The following is a 16,892-nucleotide window of genomic DNA, read 5'->3' as shown; positions in this document are numbered from 1 at the left end:
GAATAAATATTTTAAGAAGGAAATGCTGAGAAATGGTCATTTTGAACACCTCAATAAAGGTCGCCTCTTAATCTTCTCCACTTTAAGGAGAATAAGCCCAATTTCTCTTATCTTTCCTTATACATAAAATCCTTCATTCCTAATATCATTCTAGTAAATCTCCTTTTACACTTTCTCCTGGGCTTTAACTTTCTTCCTTAGGTAAGGTGCCCAGAACTAATCAAAATACTCCAAATGTGATCTGACCAATGATTTGTAGAGGTGTAGCATCACTTTCTTGCTTGTATACTCAATGCCTCTATTTACAAACCGAAGGATCCTATAAGCCTTCTTAACAATATGCATGGCCACCTTCAGAGAATTATGCACATGAACCCTGAGGTTGCTCTGCTCCTGTACTCTCCTCAACATTGTACCATTGAGCCTGAATTGTCTGTCCATCTTTCTTCTACCAAAATGCATTACCTCATATTTCTCTGCATTGAAATTCATCTTCCAGGTCTGTGCCCATTTGGCCAACTTGGCAATGTGCTTCTGAAGTCACTCAGCATCATCCTTACTTGGTATCATCTACAAATTTAGAAATTTTGCCCTCAATACCCATCTCCAAATCATTCATAGAAAAAGTAAGGGTCCCAATACTGATCCCGAGGGAACACTCACTTTCAACTCATCTACAATCTGAGAAATTCCCATCTCTACCTATCCAAAGTTTCCTATTTTTTAGCCAACTTCTAATCCATTATGCCACATCAATCCCAAACATTTCTAATTTGATGACCAACTTGCTGTGTGGTACCAAATGCTTTCGGAAAGTCTAAATATTCAATATCCACAGCACTACTCTCATTTATTACCTGTGTCACCTCGTCAAAGAACTCAGTCAAAATTGTCAGACATGGCCCACCCTTGACAAAGCCTTGTTGACTGTCAAGTATCAATTTTTCTCTAAGTATATATTTATCTTATCACCTATTATGGCCTCTATCAGTTTTCCCAGTGTTGATGTCAAGCTGACAGGTTGGTAGTTTCCTGGGTTATTCTTTGCTGCTTTCTTAAACAACAGTGTCACATTTGCAATCCTCCACCTGCTGGTGAAGGCATAGTTGTTATAAGCTATCTTTTCACTTTTCAGGAGAAATAAGGGTTTCCTTCACGCCCCAGAAATCAGACTTTTGAGAGATATTGAAATCAGTGGCAGGTTTTCAGCGAATAATGGAGCTGCTTCGTATGTTAGCAGCAGACTCACAAGCTATACAATTAAATGTAGGTCAAACAACGCAGCAAATTCAGTCACGTAACTGGGTCATAAGGTTGGGACACTCAGTTAACAAAGTAGATTGATATTCCCTCATCAGAAACCATTGCATTTTATAGGAGATAACTGGTGGACATTTGCACCAAGTCAACTAATAATGAGTTTCAATGGTCTCATTTGTTCAGAACTGGCTGAGGTAGAGATTGTGTCTCCTAATACTTTGTGTTGGTTTGGATGAAATGCTTAGGCCATACAAATGCCATATTCCTGGAGCTGACAAGTTGACTTTTGTCCTGGTAATTGCTAGAAATTTCTAGATAGTCAATTTGCTTATTCTGTGTTCAATAGCAGCCATTTTAAAATCTGACAAGAGTCCATTTAAACAAAACAAAGTATATAATTAACAAAAACTTGGGACCTTTGTCATCCTGCCTCTGAGCATGCTGTAGGCCAACTGGCCTCTGACTATGCAGTAAAGTTTGATAACAACAGCTCTCCTGAATTGCATAATATGTCCACAGCTGGATTTGATCCTGAACTATTCTGCCTCTTCAATGTCCAACTCCCAGCTTACCTCTCCATCTCACAATCACCTTCTCCTATTGAAAACTAATTGGACTAACCCTTCCAACTTTGACGTAGCTATTTCCCTTACATCATTACTTTCTAAAGCTATTGGACCAGTTACCAACTCTGAAATTAACCAATGAAATCATGTTCTGAAACCTGACAGGCACCGACTCAGAGAAAAGGACTATAATTTCAGTACTTTTAAAGATACTTTTTATTCTTATTCTGGACTTTGAATAATTCAAGTACTTTTTAAAACTTTGTATTCCTATGCTAGACTATTTCTTTTGTTCTTTCAATTCTGTAACAAACAGTTTAAGTGTCTGTACCTTGGTACTCTGTACCTAAAATGGTGTCAAAGAGGCCACATTACAAACTGTTCACTGCACTTGCTTGAGTGCACGTGACAATAAAGGCTATTCTATTCTATTCTATTCTTGAAATATCTAACCTGGTTAATGGCAGGCCGTGTATCTTTTAGCATGCTGGGTTGTTGAGGATTCTGTTGTCTCTGATGCTCATTTCTGTAACTCTAAGTATTACGCTGAATCATCAGCTATTGCCTTGAAGTACCTCCAAACCTTTGATTGATTTGATTTGATTTATTATTGTCACACATACAAAGATACAGTGAAAAGTATTGTTTTGCATGATATCCAGGCAAATCATACCTTACGTAAGTACATCAGGGTAATAGAACAGAAAGCAGAATATAGTGTTACAATTACAGAGAAGGTGCAGAGAAAGACCAACCTTAACACATGAGAGGTCTGTTCATATGTCTGATAACAGTGGGGAAGAAGCCTTTCTTGAATCTGTTGGTACGTGTTTTTAAACTTTTGTGCCTTCTGCCCAATCATCAACCTGTGGGCTTTCAACACAGTTTAGCATACCAACAGAGATAACACAGTGTAGAGCTGGTGGAACACAGCAGTCCAGGGAGCATCAGAGGAGATGGAAAGTTAACGTTTCAGGTCGGGACCCTTCTTGATTTCTGAAAAAAGGTCCTGAACCGAAACGTCAATTTTCCTGCTCCTCTGATGCTGCCGGGCCTGCTGTGTTCCTTCAGCTCCACAGTGTTATCTCAGACTCCAGCATCGACAGTTGTTACTGTCTCTTAGCATACCAACATCCAGTTTCCTCTCCAAGTGTTTTTTGGAAAAGACAGCTCCTCCCAAGACTCATTTCCATTAGTGCAGGGGCTTTGATCACCCATTTTCTCAAGCTTAGAATTTTTGTTATAGCAGTGATCATTCCCCATTCATCATCTAACTGTATACAAAAATGGGAGAAACAACAGTGTCACTGTCAAGTGAGAGGAGTCAAAGAAGTCCAAGCTGCAGTGATTCAATGATTATACTCAGCAAAGGCTGAAGGTATGGCCACAGCAGTGTGCTGAAACATACAATCTAAAGGGAATCAATGAAAATAGAATGGGATTTTCAAAAGTGAGTGAGCACATATGGATGATGAGTGATTTAATATTGAAGAAATATATTGTGTCCTCATGTTTTTAGTGAAACCTATTCACCCAAAAGAAAAACACATTTTCCAAACATCAAATGCTCTTTATACTGAATTTCCTTACTTCCTGTATGAACATCCCAAACTACCTGCAGAGATTATATCTCCATGATTTTAGAGACCATCTTAACATATTAGCCTCTGAAGTGAGTAACTTGTCACTGGCCTCCAATTCCACTGATATATCCTCCAGATGACCTAGAAAACTGCATTAAGTGCCAAGACACTTAAACCTCCAGATGCTGGCCCCTCAGCTGATGCGCAAGTTCAAAAACCCGCTCCTTCTTTCAAACAAGAGAACCACTATCAATTCATCATTATCAGTCTGCACCTGCAAAGTTGCAAGATATATGATCATTGGTTATTAGCAAAGCTTGTTTCCTCTTCCAAGACGGTTAATGGTTAACATACACTGCATGTCATCAATCTGCCCTCAACCTAAGACACTTGCGGTTACAGATAAAGATAGGCACCAATGAGCAGCTAATAAGCTGTGGCAGAAAAATCTAATGAAATGCCATACAGTAACTGTACTTGTCCAGTTGAAAAAATGAGCTCCATGACACTGATAATTTCAGCAAGATTACCAACTGACTCGAAAGGCTAGATTACATACAGCTTGACTCACAACTATTGGCAGCCAACCAACGATGTTTAAATGTAATGATGCTTGAAGCAAGGACACCAAGAGCTTGAAACAAATTATGAAGTTGCTTGAAATGCTCAGCAAATTAACCCAGTATCTGTGGAGAGGAAGGAGAGGTAAATATTTGGGGTCTAACCGTTCATCAAGATGGTGTTTAAACAGAAACAGAGTAAAGGGGAAGGAATATAACCACATTTGAAAGGAGGTGAGTCAAATCAAGTAACATTTAAGAGAGATGGTAAATGGCTGAAAGGATTTTAACAGAAGACAAGTTTGAAATGTGGATTGTCTTAAATAGTCATGACTGGTTGCAGTTGTACGGGGCCTTGGTGAGACTACACCTGGAACGTTGTGTGCAATTTTGGTCTCCTTTTCTGAGGAAGGAAGCCCTTGCTCTCGAGGGAGCGCAGTGAAGGTTTACCAGGCTGATTCCGGAGATGGTGGGACTGATGTTGAGGAGAGATTGACTAGGTTGGGATTGTTTTAGCTGGAGTTTAGATGAATGAGGGGGGATCTCATATAGACTTATAAAATTCGAACAGGACTGGACAGGGTAGATGTAGGAGGATGCTCCCGATGGTGGGTGTGTCCAGAACCAGGGGTCACAGTCTGAGGATTTGGGTAGACTATTTAGGACGGAGATGAGGAGGCATTTCTTCACTCAAAGAGTGGCGAGCCTGTGGAATTCATTACCACAGGAAGTAGTTGGTGCCAAAACATTAAATGTATTCAAGAGGTGACCAGATATAGCACTTGGGGCAAATGGGATCAAAGGTTATGGGGAGAAAGCAGGATTAGGCTATTGAGTTGGACAATCAGCCATGATCGTGAAGAATGGACAGAGCAGACTCGAAGGGCTGAATGGCCTCCTCCTGCTCCTATCTTCTGTGTTTCAATGTTTCTATTTCTTTGGGCCCAATCGAAAGCCTTGCCAGCTTTGCCTGTTATATTGTCATATCTCACCAACCATTTTACTGTCTCAGCTAATCACATGTTCTTTGCTTTTGTTATGCACCTGCTCCCAATGCAGAAAATGGTCACTGTCATCTGGCTGTGCACGCTCAGTTGTGATGTGAGGTCACAGACAAGCGCACTTACACAATTGACAGGGGTTGGAGTTAGACCATATCAGAGTTCACCCGGTTCATGTTCACTCGAACACTCAGATGTTTTCAGCAAGAGTTGAGGACGAAAATGTTCAAGACATATTTATGTGTTGATTTCAGAATTTGCCTTTCAATACTTCACGAGCGACAGTGGAGATGCTGCCAGGTTAACTGACAGCTTATAAAACAAGGTGAACGTTCATTGAATTGCTCCTCACTGACTCCAGCACTCTTCTGAGGAGAGACAGTGTCCAAAACACAGCCTTTCTTCAAAGTGCATCACCACTGTTTCTACCCAGCTTCTCTAACCGAACGGTGTTTTTGTTTTCATTTCTCATTCCCCACCTGCCTTCAGTTTGGCCTATTCCTACTTCAGTGTTACTGATTTTCACATTTTTCCCAGTTCCGTGGAAGGGTTACAGCAAGTTAAATGTTAACGTATTTGCTCTTTCCACAGGTGACGTTTAACTTAGTGCGACTTACCAAATATTATGGTTCTGTGTTTCTGATTCCCAAAATTTGCAGTTTTTTGTGTACTATTTCTATGTTGAGAACCAAACTAAAAGATGGCTGTATGACCTGTGAACTAAAACACCTCACCACAGTGAGCTTTGTTGTGCTGCCATACGGTATCAGTGATAGCAGGGTGTAGATGGACATTTATTTTCATCCTAATCTCCTTCTTTGATCTGTCTCCAAGCAACAGACAGTGTTGCAACCAATGTCAATGCCTCTGTTTTTCCAGTCCACGTGTGTGATGGGACAAAAACGTCAGAGTGTAAATTACCTATATGGGTTTTCAGAGTGCATTTACTGATCATTCCAGTCAAAGACAGTCAAAGTATAAATGTAGAATTTAAAATGGGGGAGATTACAAGTGTTCTGTTATTTCGCCAATGCAATTTTGCTACTATCAAAATCTAACCAGTTTAAAAAAATGCTCAATGCATACTCTGACAACACAGTAAGAAATACTAAAGATGAATTGTTGTGTGGAGGGGGAGTAGATCACAGTGGAACAGAGAGGGCACAGTACAAAAGAATGTAGGTGAGGGATTTATCTTGTGGCGCATGACTGTGCTGCTTGTCAAAAAGAAGCAAATATCACACAGATCTGACAGTATATCTGCAAGCAGACAAACTGAACATTGTCTTTTCAAGGCTTTCTCTTATAAACCTTTCTTGCATGAAACAATGAATCCTCTAACAAAATGAATGACTAAGGAAAAAAAAAAATTCCTCACCCTGAACCCAATCTGCCCACTTCTCATTTTAACAGAGATGGAGCAGGCTCCCAGGAGGCAGATTAGTCACTATAAGAGATTTTTTTCAGATATGAGAGCAGGAGGAGGCTAGGATAAATCAGACAGCAACTTCCACATTTCCATGTTTGACTGCATATGTGTGCCATGTTAATGACAATGGTCAAACAATCGATTTTTCATCAAAGATTAACTCTATGGGTTAGTTTGTTTAACATTGTAAAATGCATGACATGATGAGGCAGAAATCACTGAAAACCAATGAGTGTGTGTGTGTGTGTGTGTCGGGGGGGGGGGGGGGGGGGGGGGGGGGGCGGGTGCATGCGTGCGCGCGTAGCTTGAAGATCCATAGCAAGCTAACTGCTAGGCAAAGTCACAATACTGTATATGCACAGCCAATGCAGTCTTTAACGACAAGACACGTGTTTATCATTTCCCTCCTGTACAAAAATAAGTTTGACTATTTTCGATAACAGGTGAACCAATGCATCTCTATAAATATAGGTCATTTGCTGATCCCCCCAGATCTTGTGATGGTGACTTTACTTGAAGGTGTCATTGCTTTCCACAGTCATTAGTGTCATCATCCATTGTTCTTGTTTGTGTGTCAAGTTTATGGACTGTTCTGGAATGTTCTTAACCTGTCGCACTACAGCCGAGTTTTACACCAGATAAACCATTTACTTATCTCATTCTACAACTGTTTTGAGTCTAGGGTTTAGAGCAAGTTGGTCAGGCAGCTACATACAGAGATTAGCTAGGGTTCTGGTCACCCATCTGACAGAGCTCACTTTCCAAGTCAGTCAGGAAGTTGGCCACAGTCAGTCCTGGGGGTCAGCCCAATGAAAGTGAAGTGGGATCATCAGGGGCCCCTGCTGTGACAGGGAAGCTGGGCAAGTCAAGTCTGGGGTATGGAAGCAGCAAGCTGAGATCAGAGGGATCAATAACTGTGAAGTGGGGAACTCAGCATACAAGTCTGGGAAAGGATAACTTGCCAAAACTCACAAAGAGAAACCTGCTCTGAAACTTCCTAAAATGGACACACGGCCGATTTTTAGCAAAATTCAACCCAATGTTTCTGAAGCTATGTTGTGTGGCTTACACATTGATCACTTGTGTGAGTGAGCAAGGCAACTTGAGTTTCAAAAAAGGTGCTAGATGTTACATTCATTTCAGCTTATTTGCTGACACAACTGAATAGAGGACGCTATTTGTGTGTGTTACAAACCTAAAAATGGAAAGGCTGTGACCAAAGGAAGTTACTTTGCTTTAAGGGATTAGGCAGTAGCAAATTAGTCAATGTCCTTCTGTTTTTTTTTCTGAATGAGACGAATCAGGTGTCTAGGCCTTTCTTGGGAAGGAGATCCTTAGGCTGTTTAACATGACCATTTTTAACTGCATCTAACCTTTGGGATTTAGCTGATGCCAGGAGATTATCATCACACCACTGAACCGAACCCAAGAAGGTTTCAAAGCCTCTACAAAACCTTAAAAGCACAGCATAAAATGCCTCCAGTTACTTCTAAGAGTGTTTTCATGTATTATTCTGGGATTTCAGTTCCTTCACTTCTGCAAGCTCATTTGTCAAATTTTCAAGGTTGAATTGGCTGGTAACGTGTTCAAAAAAAAACCTGAGAAATACAGGATGAGAACAATTGTTTAATCAAGAGGACAATACCACAGCCTGTGACACTGCTAGTATGCAGCATGCATGTGAATCAGTCACATGTTTTATTTAATGATCAGCATTACAATTATGAAGATGCACACAATGGTACAATTTTGAGATCATGTAAGATTTAGAATTTCCTACCTGGGATATAAATCATGTACAAAAATAGAATAGTTTAGCCTTACAGCTAATGAAACATTCAAGGTCTTACGTTAAGAAACAATATTGAGAATCTCAATATAGATTTTCTGGTATCTAACACTTACTTTGGGAAATACATTTCTCTGGTCTTAGCTCAGTAGTACACACAGTTGTAATTATGAGTTTGTTCCAAATAAGGAGCAGCATTAGTAAGATGGAGAAAGCCATCTCTGATGCTAATTGGCTCAGAACTTTGTTGGAAATTCCAAATTCAATTCGATGAGACATGGATAATAAAGCACATTTATCTGCACGTAGCCAACTTCTCTGACAATATCTTCTGCAATTCATGTACATCTTTCCTGGAGGATCTCCTTGCCTTAATACTATTATCTAGCAGCGTAGAGGCAGGCATCTCTGGGCCCGAGCTATACTACAGTGTTCACCCCAAACTGACCGTTATAAGACGCCTATACCCAAACCCACTACTTCCATGCCACTACCCCTCAAAACGTAGGCAGGTCTGAAGCACTTGCACATGGTGGGCTCCAAGAAGCAGTCATTACAATCTGTGAATTATTGTACAATTTTCTACAATCACTATCCAAGCGACACAACCTCAATGCCTATTGGACAGGTATTTTCACAAGTCGATATTGCTAAATGTCTCATTCTGTCTTTTTCCTATTTTAAATAAAGTCCATGGTCCACGGACTCCTTTTCCATTTTTCTCCAACTATTTTATTTAAAAAGTATATAAAGCAGACATTTCAAGATAAAAACAAATAAAAATGTAGCAAAATCCAGAGCTTAAAGCAAAGTCAGCAGAAAATCTCTCGGCAACAGAAATGTAAACACATTCAAATTTACAAGGATATCAGCAGTCAGCTTCAGAGAGATACAATTACTGGTGTGTTTATTTAAGAAGTTCTCCCTTGAGAAAAGTTAGATATGTAAATAAAAAAAGCTTCTGAAAAATATTCCTCAAAGGAACTTTCAAAACTGACTGCAACCATAGGGATTTTTCTCCAGGGTGAATGTATTAACTGACCACATGAGCCGTCCTGTCACTGTACTCGGAGAATCGTAAAGGTCTGGAACTAAAATGAAAATATGATAAAATTTGCTTAATTTATGACAGAGATTTTCACTGGGCTGCATTTGCACTTAGTCATGATTGATAAGTATTAATAATATTCAAAATAAAAGTCAACATTTCTATCACGTGGCTTCCTTCAGATTCAGGTGATACCTTGATCGAAACTGATATCTATTTCAAGCCCACCGACTCCCACAGCTACCTGGACTACACCTCCTCTCACCCACCTTCCTGCAAGGATGCGATCCCCTACTCACAATTCCTCCGCCTCTGCCGTATCTGCTCCCAAGATGAGGCATTCCACTCCCGAACATCCCAGATGTCCTCGTTTTTCAAGGACCGCAACTTCCCCCCAACAGTGGTCGAAAACGCCCTCGAACGCATCTCTTGCATTTCCCGCACCTCAGCCCTCACACACCCCTCCCCGCAATAAAAACAAAGACAGAATTCCTCTTGTCCTCATGTATCACCCCGTTAACCTCTGGATTCAACGCATCATTCTCCGCCACCGACAATCTGACCCCACTATGAAGGATATATTTCTCTCCCCACCCTTATCTGCTTTCCGGAGGGACCGCTCTCTCCTCAACTCCCTCGTCCACTCCACACTCCCCACTAGCCCCACCACCCCTGGTACCTTTCCCTGCAACCGCAGAAAGCGCTACACCTGCCACGACACCTCCCCCCTCACCCCCATCCCAGGTCCCAAGATAACCTTCCACGTTAAACAGATGTTCACCTGCACATCTGCTAATGTGGTATATTGTATCTGCTGTTCCCGATGTGGCCTCCTCTACATTGGTGAGACCAAGCAGAGGCTCGGATTCTGCTTTCTAGAGCACCTGTGCTAGGTTCGCGACAAACAACACCTACCGGTCGCGAACCACTTCAACTCCCCCTCCCATTCCCTGGGCGACATGTCCATCCTGGGCCTCCTCCAGTGTCACAACGATGCCACACAGAAACTGGAGGAACAGCACCTCATATTCCGCCTTGGGAGCCTACAGCCCAATGGTCTCAATGTGGACTTTACTAGCTTCAAAATCTTCCCACCCCAACCTCATCCCAACACCAGGCCCCCCGTCATCCCTGCCTCATTGACCTGTCCGTCTTCTCTCCCACCTGTCCGCTCCTCCCACCTCACTGACCAATCCCCACCACTGCCTACCTACACTCACCTTTACTACCTTCATGCCCGCCTCCTTGACCTGTCCTTCTTCTCTCCACCTATCTGCTCCACTATCCACCTTCTACCACCACCCCCCCTTTCTATTTATTTCAGAGCCCCCTTCCCTTCCCCCATTTCTGAAGAAGGGTCCCGACCCAAAACGTCAGCTTTCCTGTTCCTCTGATGCTGCCTGGCCTGCTGTGTTCATCCAGCTCCACACTGTGTTACCTTGATTCTATTTTGTTATAAATTATATACAATATAGTAAAACACAGGAGCAGGCCCTTCAGCCCATTAAGCCTGCAAAGCTTCCTAATCCTTACTTAGACCCTTATGTATTACCCATACGCGTCATCCATCCCTGTTCGCCTCACTTTCACATGTCTATCGAGATACACCTTAAACGTTGCTAGCATGCCTGCTTCCACCACTTCCACTGGCAATGCCTTCCAGGCACCCAACACCCTCTGTGTGAAAATTTTTCCCTGCACTTCTCCCCTAAACTTCCCTCCTCTCACCTTGAACCTGTGCCCTCTTGTAGGTGACCTTTTCACCCTGGGAAAAAGCCTCTGACTATCCACTCTATCTATACCTCTGATAATTTTGTCGACCTCTGTCAGGCCACCCATCAGCTTCTGTCTTTCCAGTGAAAACAATCCAAGCTTATCCAACATCTCTTCATAAGTAAAGCCCTCAAGACCAGGCAACATCATGGTAAACCTTCTCTGCACCCTCTCCAAAGCATCAACATCCCTCTGGCAGTGTGGCAACCAGAACTGCATGCAATATTCCAAATGTGGCCTAACTGAAGTTTTGTACAGCTGTAACATAACTTTCCAACTTTTATATTCAAAGCCCCAGCTGATGAAGACAGGCATGCCGTTTGCCTTCTTGACCACTTCATCCACCTGTGTTGCTACTTTTAGGGATGTGGGGACCTGTACACCTAGCTCCTTCTCTATGTTAATGCTTCTGAGGGCTCTGTCATTTATTGTATATTTTGCAGCTGAATTTGATCTTCCAAAAATGCATCACCTCACATTTGTCTGGAGTAAACTCTGTCCATCATTTCTCTGCCCAAATCTGCTGTATCCTTTAACAATCCTCCTCACTATCTGCAACTCCGCCAATTTTGGGGTCATCCGCAAACTTACTAATCAGACCACCTACATTTTCCTCCAGATCATTTATGTATATGTTACAAACAACAAAGGTCCCAGCCCTGATCCCTGCAGAACACCACTAGTTACTGATCTCTATTCCGAAAAGCACCCTTCCACCACTACTCTGTCTTTTTGACCGAGCCAGTTTTGTATCCATCTAGCCAGCTCACCCCAGATCCCATGAGACTCTACCTTCTGTACGACCCTGCCATGAGGTACCACAACATCCACTGTCCTTCCCTCATCAATCATTCTTGTCACCTCCTCAAAAGACTCAATCAAGTTAGTGAAACGTGACTTTCCCTGCAGAAACCCATGCAGCCTATCACTAACAAGTCCATTTACTTCCAAATGTGAATAAATCCTATCCCTTAGTATCTTCTCCAACAGCTTCCCCACTACTGACATCAGGCTCACCAGCTTTTAATTACCTGGATTAGCTTTGTTTCCCTTCTTAAATGAAGGAACAACATTGGTCATTCTCCAGTCCTCTGGAACATCGCCTGAGGCCAATGAGGATGCAAAGATATCTGTTAAGGCCTCAGCTGTATCCTCCCTTGTGTATTCTGGGATACTGAATGCAGATATACTGAAGTGATTTCAATTTCACACTGACATAAACTTGTCCTGTAATTGCTTTGAAGTGAATAAGAAATTGGCACTGATTAATTCACATATTGTGACCATCAATCTCACTTTTCTTTGCATGGCCCAACTATTTAAATGTGCCACATCTTGAAATGTTGTCATGTGAGAGCTTGTCAACATCCTAAGCCTTACCCTGCCAGCCTGTCTGATTGCTGTATGCTCACATAAGCTTGTTATCTTAGAGGGAATAATATTTACAGAAGTTTAGAAAGATGAGGGAGAATTTCATAGAAACATTTAAAATTCTAACAGGACCAGACAGGGTAAATGGAGAAAGGAAAAACCCAATGACTATGGAGTCCAGACATGGAGACACAGACTAAGGATATGGGGTAGGCCGTTTAGAACTGAGATGAGGAGAAATTTCTTCACCCAGAGTGGTGAGCCTGTGGGATTCTGAGACAGAAAGCTATTGAGGCTAAAATACTCAATGTTTTCAAGAGAAAGTGGGAACAGGATTAGATGACCAGCCATAATCATATTGAATGGCAGAATGGACTTAAAGGGCTGAATGGCCTACTCCTACTGTGTTTCTGTTGGAAGCTGCCATTTATGAATCACTGATCTTCAGGTAACTCAAGATTTTTTTATTCACTTGTGGGACATGGGTATCACTGGATGTGACAGCACTTATGGTTCATCCCTATTGCCTTTGAGAAGGTGGTGGTGAGCTGTCTTCTTGAACTGCTCCAGTCCACTTGCTGTGGGTTAACCCACAATGTCCTTCAGGAGGGAATTCCAGAATTTTGACCCAGCAACAGTGAAGGAACGGCGATATATTTCCAAGTCAGGATGGTGAGTAGCTTGGTGGGGAATTTACTGGTGGTGGTGTTCCGATGTATCTGCTGCCCTTGTCCTTCTAGGTAGAAGTAGTTATGGATTTGGAAGGTGCTGTCTAAGGATCTTTGGTGAATTTCTGCGGTGCATCTTGTAGATAGTACACACTGCTGCTACTGAGCATTCATGTGGAGGAGTGGATGCTTGTGAATGTAGTGTTAATCAAGCAGATTTCTTTGTCCTAGATGGTGTCAAACTTCTGGAATGTTGCTGGAGCAGCACTCGACCAGGCAACCCTATTGGAATTCATTTTCTTTAAACTTTCTTTCAAAACAATGTTCTTTCCATTTGTTTCAGGGCAGGCTATTAACCGTAATGATGCGAAAACGGAAAAAAAAAGTGTGCTTTATTTTTACACTGTGCTACAACAGATCATTACTCAGCACAACTGATCACAGTTGCGTGGTTCACCAAGAGCAATGTTGGCCTAGAACACTACAAATTATTCAAACAATCAAAAAAAGACCAGAGGGTTATTTTCTTCCGCCACCGAAAACTAAAACTAAATTGGCAGTGAATGTGGAACCTTGCTGTTTTCAAAATGGCTGCCACATATCCCAAAAAAAACTGCAGTGTAATTCACAATGTCATGTGCTGTCATAAGTGCGTAAAAGAATTTAGTTAGAAGGACAATTTGATCTTATGAATTTATAGAATATCCACAATGTTTTACTAGACTAAAAAGGTAAATGGGTACTTCATTGGAATTATGAGGTGATATTTTACAAAGTCAGGAATCTTCAAGAACGATCGACCAGGTCCTGCTCCATTTTCAGCAGTACTCATTTTCACCAGCACAGGAAAATGGACAAGGTATGAAGCACAAAGGTATGAATTACAAATCAATTGAGCCTTTTATTCTCATTATACAGAATAATCAGATTTAATTTTTGTTCCAAGAATGACCTCAAGCTGCCATGTGCATTCCACTGTTTTATGGCGAAGATATAAATGTTGAACTGTCAAGCTATCAATTATTTAACATCCCTCTTCTTTAAATTTTGAAAAAAAAAGCTGTCTACATATGTCTGTGAGGATTAAAAACCTGTTTTATCAATTTTGGTTGATGTTTGAAAAATCTTAGAAATACTAACATCATCATAATAACCTTATTACTGCTGAACTGTTTCCACAACATGTCATTACCACTTTGGGTGGCTTTAGTTTCACAGTTTGATTGACAGTTCCAAGAGGTTATTAAAGGATTAGCCTTTTGATGTGGGACTCTGCTTTCATGAGCAATTAAGTACTTGAAGGGATTCAAATGTATTGAATATATTTTCATGAATAATTTTGCATTTTACTCTATAGTGCTGACTGTAATAGAAACTTAGAAATTTATTTTATTTCATCTTTACATAGTTCCTGAGATCTGCCCATATTGGATACTAGGTGAGTTGTCATGGGGCGTATAAGGACAAAGGGTCATGGATGGGGACAAGGATCGACAGGAGTTAGAACTAAGTTGGTGAAGAGGTTACAAGAGATACTCCTAGATTTGAGTTGGCAATGGTGTATGGGAATCTGTCTGGTTTATGTATTGCTATATAAGTGGAGGGTTGAGGGTTCTGTGCTGTTCTCCAGTATGTTCTCGGTTGTGGCATTGCACATTTTTTATTTACATTTTGGACCAGTCCATGGCCCAGACTTTAAGAATCACTAATCTTACTCAAATTCAAAGTTGGGATCCAGCTGGCTAGGAAATTATCTTGAAACACACGCATTGGTTCTTCCCCCTTCCCAAAGCCCTCCCCCAAACAGATCGCCAATCTCAACTGGGAAGTCAGAAACATTTGTAGTGTGGGTCAGTAAAGTCTGTGCAGTTGATGGACAGAGGTAGAATTGTTATACAGTTCAATTGACTCTGCAATTAAGTCCCTCTTGTGCAAAGATAAAAAGTGTTTTCATCCAACAAGTCTAAAAAAGAAAATTAAAAATGGTTCCAATTAAAGTAATAAGATTTCAGGAGAAATGAGGAATATATTGTGCAAATATCTGGTGCACATTTCACACTATGTATATCAGGTTAAAAACACTTCCATCATATTTACTCTCCCTTTGATATAACTTAGGTTCCCATTTCATACTGTTATAGTCAATGTAAGACCTACCGCAGTGTGAACAAGTCCACTGTTGAGCTGCTAGCCAGAGACACATGAAAAGTGACAACTTCGCCTTGTTTTACAGGTCTTTGTAAAACAGAGATGGCAATGTTATTGTCCAGCCTCATTTCCGTAAGCTGTGGGTTCCCGGATCCTTGGCGAAGTCGGATGCTGCCAATGCGCTGGAGAGAATGGAGTGTTTCACCAACATCATCACGGCCTGGTCGGATAGCATTACCCTTCCGTGATTCGTCAGCATCGCAGTCCCCATCTTCATCAGTACCCTGCACCACGTAATAAAGTTCCACTGGATTCCCCCCAGATTGATCAACTAACTTTTTACGGCCAGGCACCACAGTGGGAGGGTTAAACCAAGATGGTAGAAGTTCCAACTCCACAATGCATAAGCCAAGATCTCCCTTCAGGCGGCAAGTGTTTCTAACTTCCCTAGTCTCCCGAAAGGCATACACCCGAATACATGGCAGATTTTCATTCACGCTGTAATCATCCCAATCTCGACCTGTGATGTAAAATAAGATCTGCACAATTGGCCGATTGGAGTAAACTTTATCATCAATAATATTGGCTTTGATTTTCCAGTTGAAAGTGAATCTGTCAACCATGCTGAAAGCATTAGAAGGCTGCAAGAGAGCCTTGGGGACAACTTGCTCCACGGCGTAAGGTCCATAACTGGCATTAACTACAGGGGGTGTCTTGGTTTCATGTATGAAGAACGGCTCCACACGGAACTGTAAACTAGAGTTTCGCATGATATCCTGGTTGGCTTCTTTTAGGAAAAATGAACTTCCGGCTTTATGTATTTGGTAATTCACTGGCAGATAAACTGGAAGAGAAGAAAATTTTTGCGCACTTTCCACATTTCCCGTGATGGTTCGACTCTCTACAACTGGGAATAAAAAAAATGCATAATTAATGGCAATGTTCCTCGATTTCCTCAAAATCATATATTTTAGATTTTTACTTCAACAAGTAATTCAGGGCTGCTTATCATATTTTTTCCCCTTGACTACATGACAGTATTGATGTGCAATCATTTAGCACTCAATGCTCAGTTGACAGTTCTTCTGTCAGATGTTGCTGTAGGAGTGAAATACAACTCTACTCAAGAAAGATTTTGGAGTAAATAACACATTATTCCATTACAGAAGCATTCAATGAGGGTGCCTTGCAACAGAAAGGCAGCAGGCTGCAAAAGATAGCATGCCAATTAAGATTAAACAGATGTGATTCTCTGATGGAAAGATTATTCACTTATTACAAATACTCATCTCTCATCTAATTAGACATTTATTTTGATTCAGTATCCAAAAAGGATTCCATTTTCTTGCAATGATCTGATTGGTCTTTATAGGATTGTGAAGGTAAATTGGCAGGATAGATGGAAATGTTTTCCACTGGTGGAAGATTCTAAGCCAAGCCACTGATATTAGTACTGGTCGAATTGTGGGATTGTGACCTACAAAAAGCAACAGATGCCCTCGCAATTGATTTTATATTGAAAATAGATTGATCTTTACTAGCCAAGCATATTAAGGGATATGAAGCCGAGCCAAGTGGATGAGATAAGAACAAAAACAGAAATTGCTGGAGAAACTCATTAGGTCTGGCAGCATCTGTGGAGACAAAGCACAGTTAATGTTTCATGTCCAGTTACTCTTCATCAGAACGAACTCAA

The 16,892-nt window shown here is 41.3% G+C and overlaps 1 protein-coding gene across 1 annotated transcript in view; it reads right to left on the bottom strand.

Moving 5' to 3' along the window:
• The window catches only part of si:dkeyp-14d3.1 (transmembrane protein 132D), a 909,489-nt gene that overhangs the window by 675,184 nt on the left and 217,413 nt on the right, over positions 1–16,892 (bottom strand). The window contains exon 2 of the mRNA XM_048611779.1: positions 15,206–16,103. Coding sequence (XP_048467736.1) covers positions 15,206–16,103 — 898 coding nt within the window. The remainder of the gene's footprint in view (positions 1–15,205; positions 16,104–16,892) is intronic.

Source organism: Rhincodon typus, chromosome 24 (genome assembly GCF_021869965.1).
Source record: "Rhincodon typus isolate 14 chromosome 24, sRhiTyp1.1, whole genome shotgun sequence".
Taxonomy (NCBI): domain Eukaryota; kingdom Metazoa; phylum Chordata; class Chondrichthyes; order Orectolobiformes; family Rhincodontidae; genus Rhincodon; species Rhincodon typus.
The sequence above is the reverse complement of the archived record's forward strand: the minus strand, read 5'-3'. Positions and strand labels throughout refer to the sequence as shown.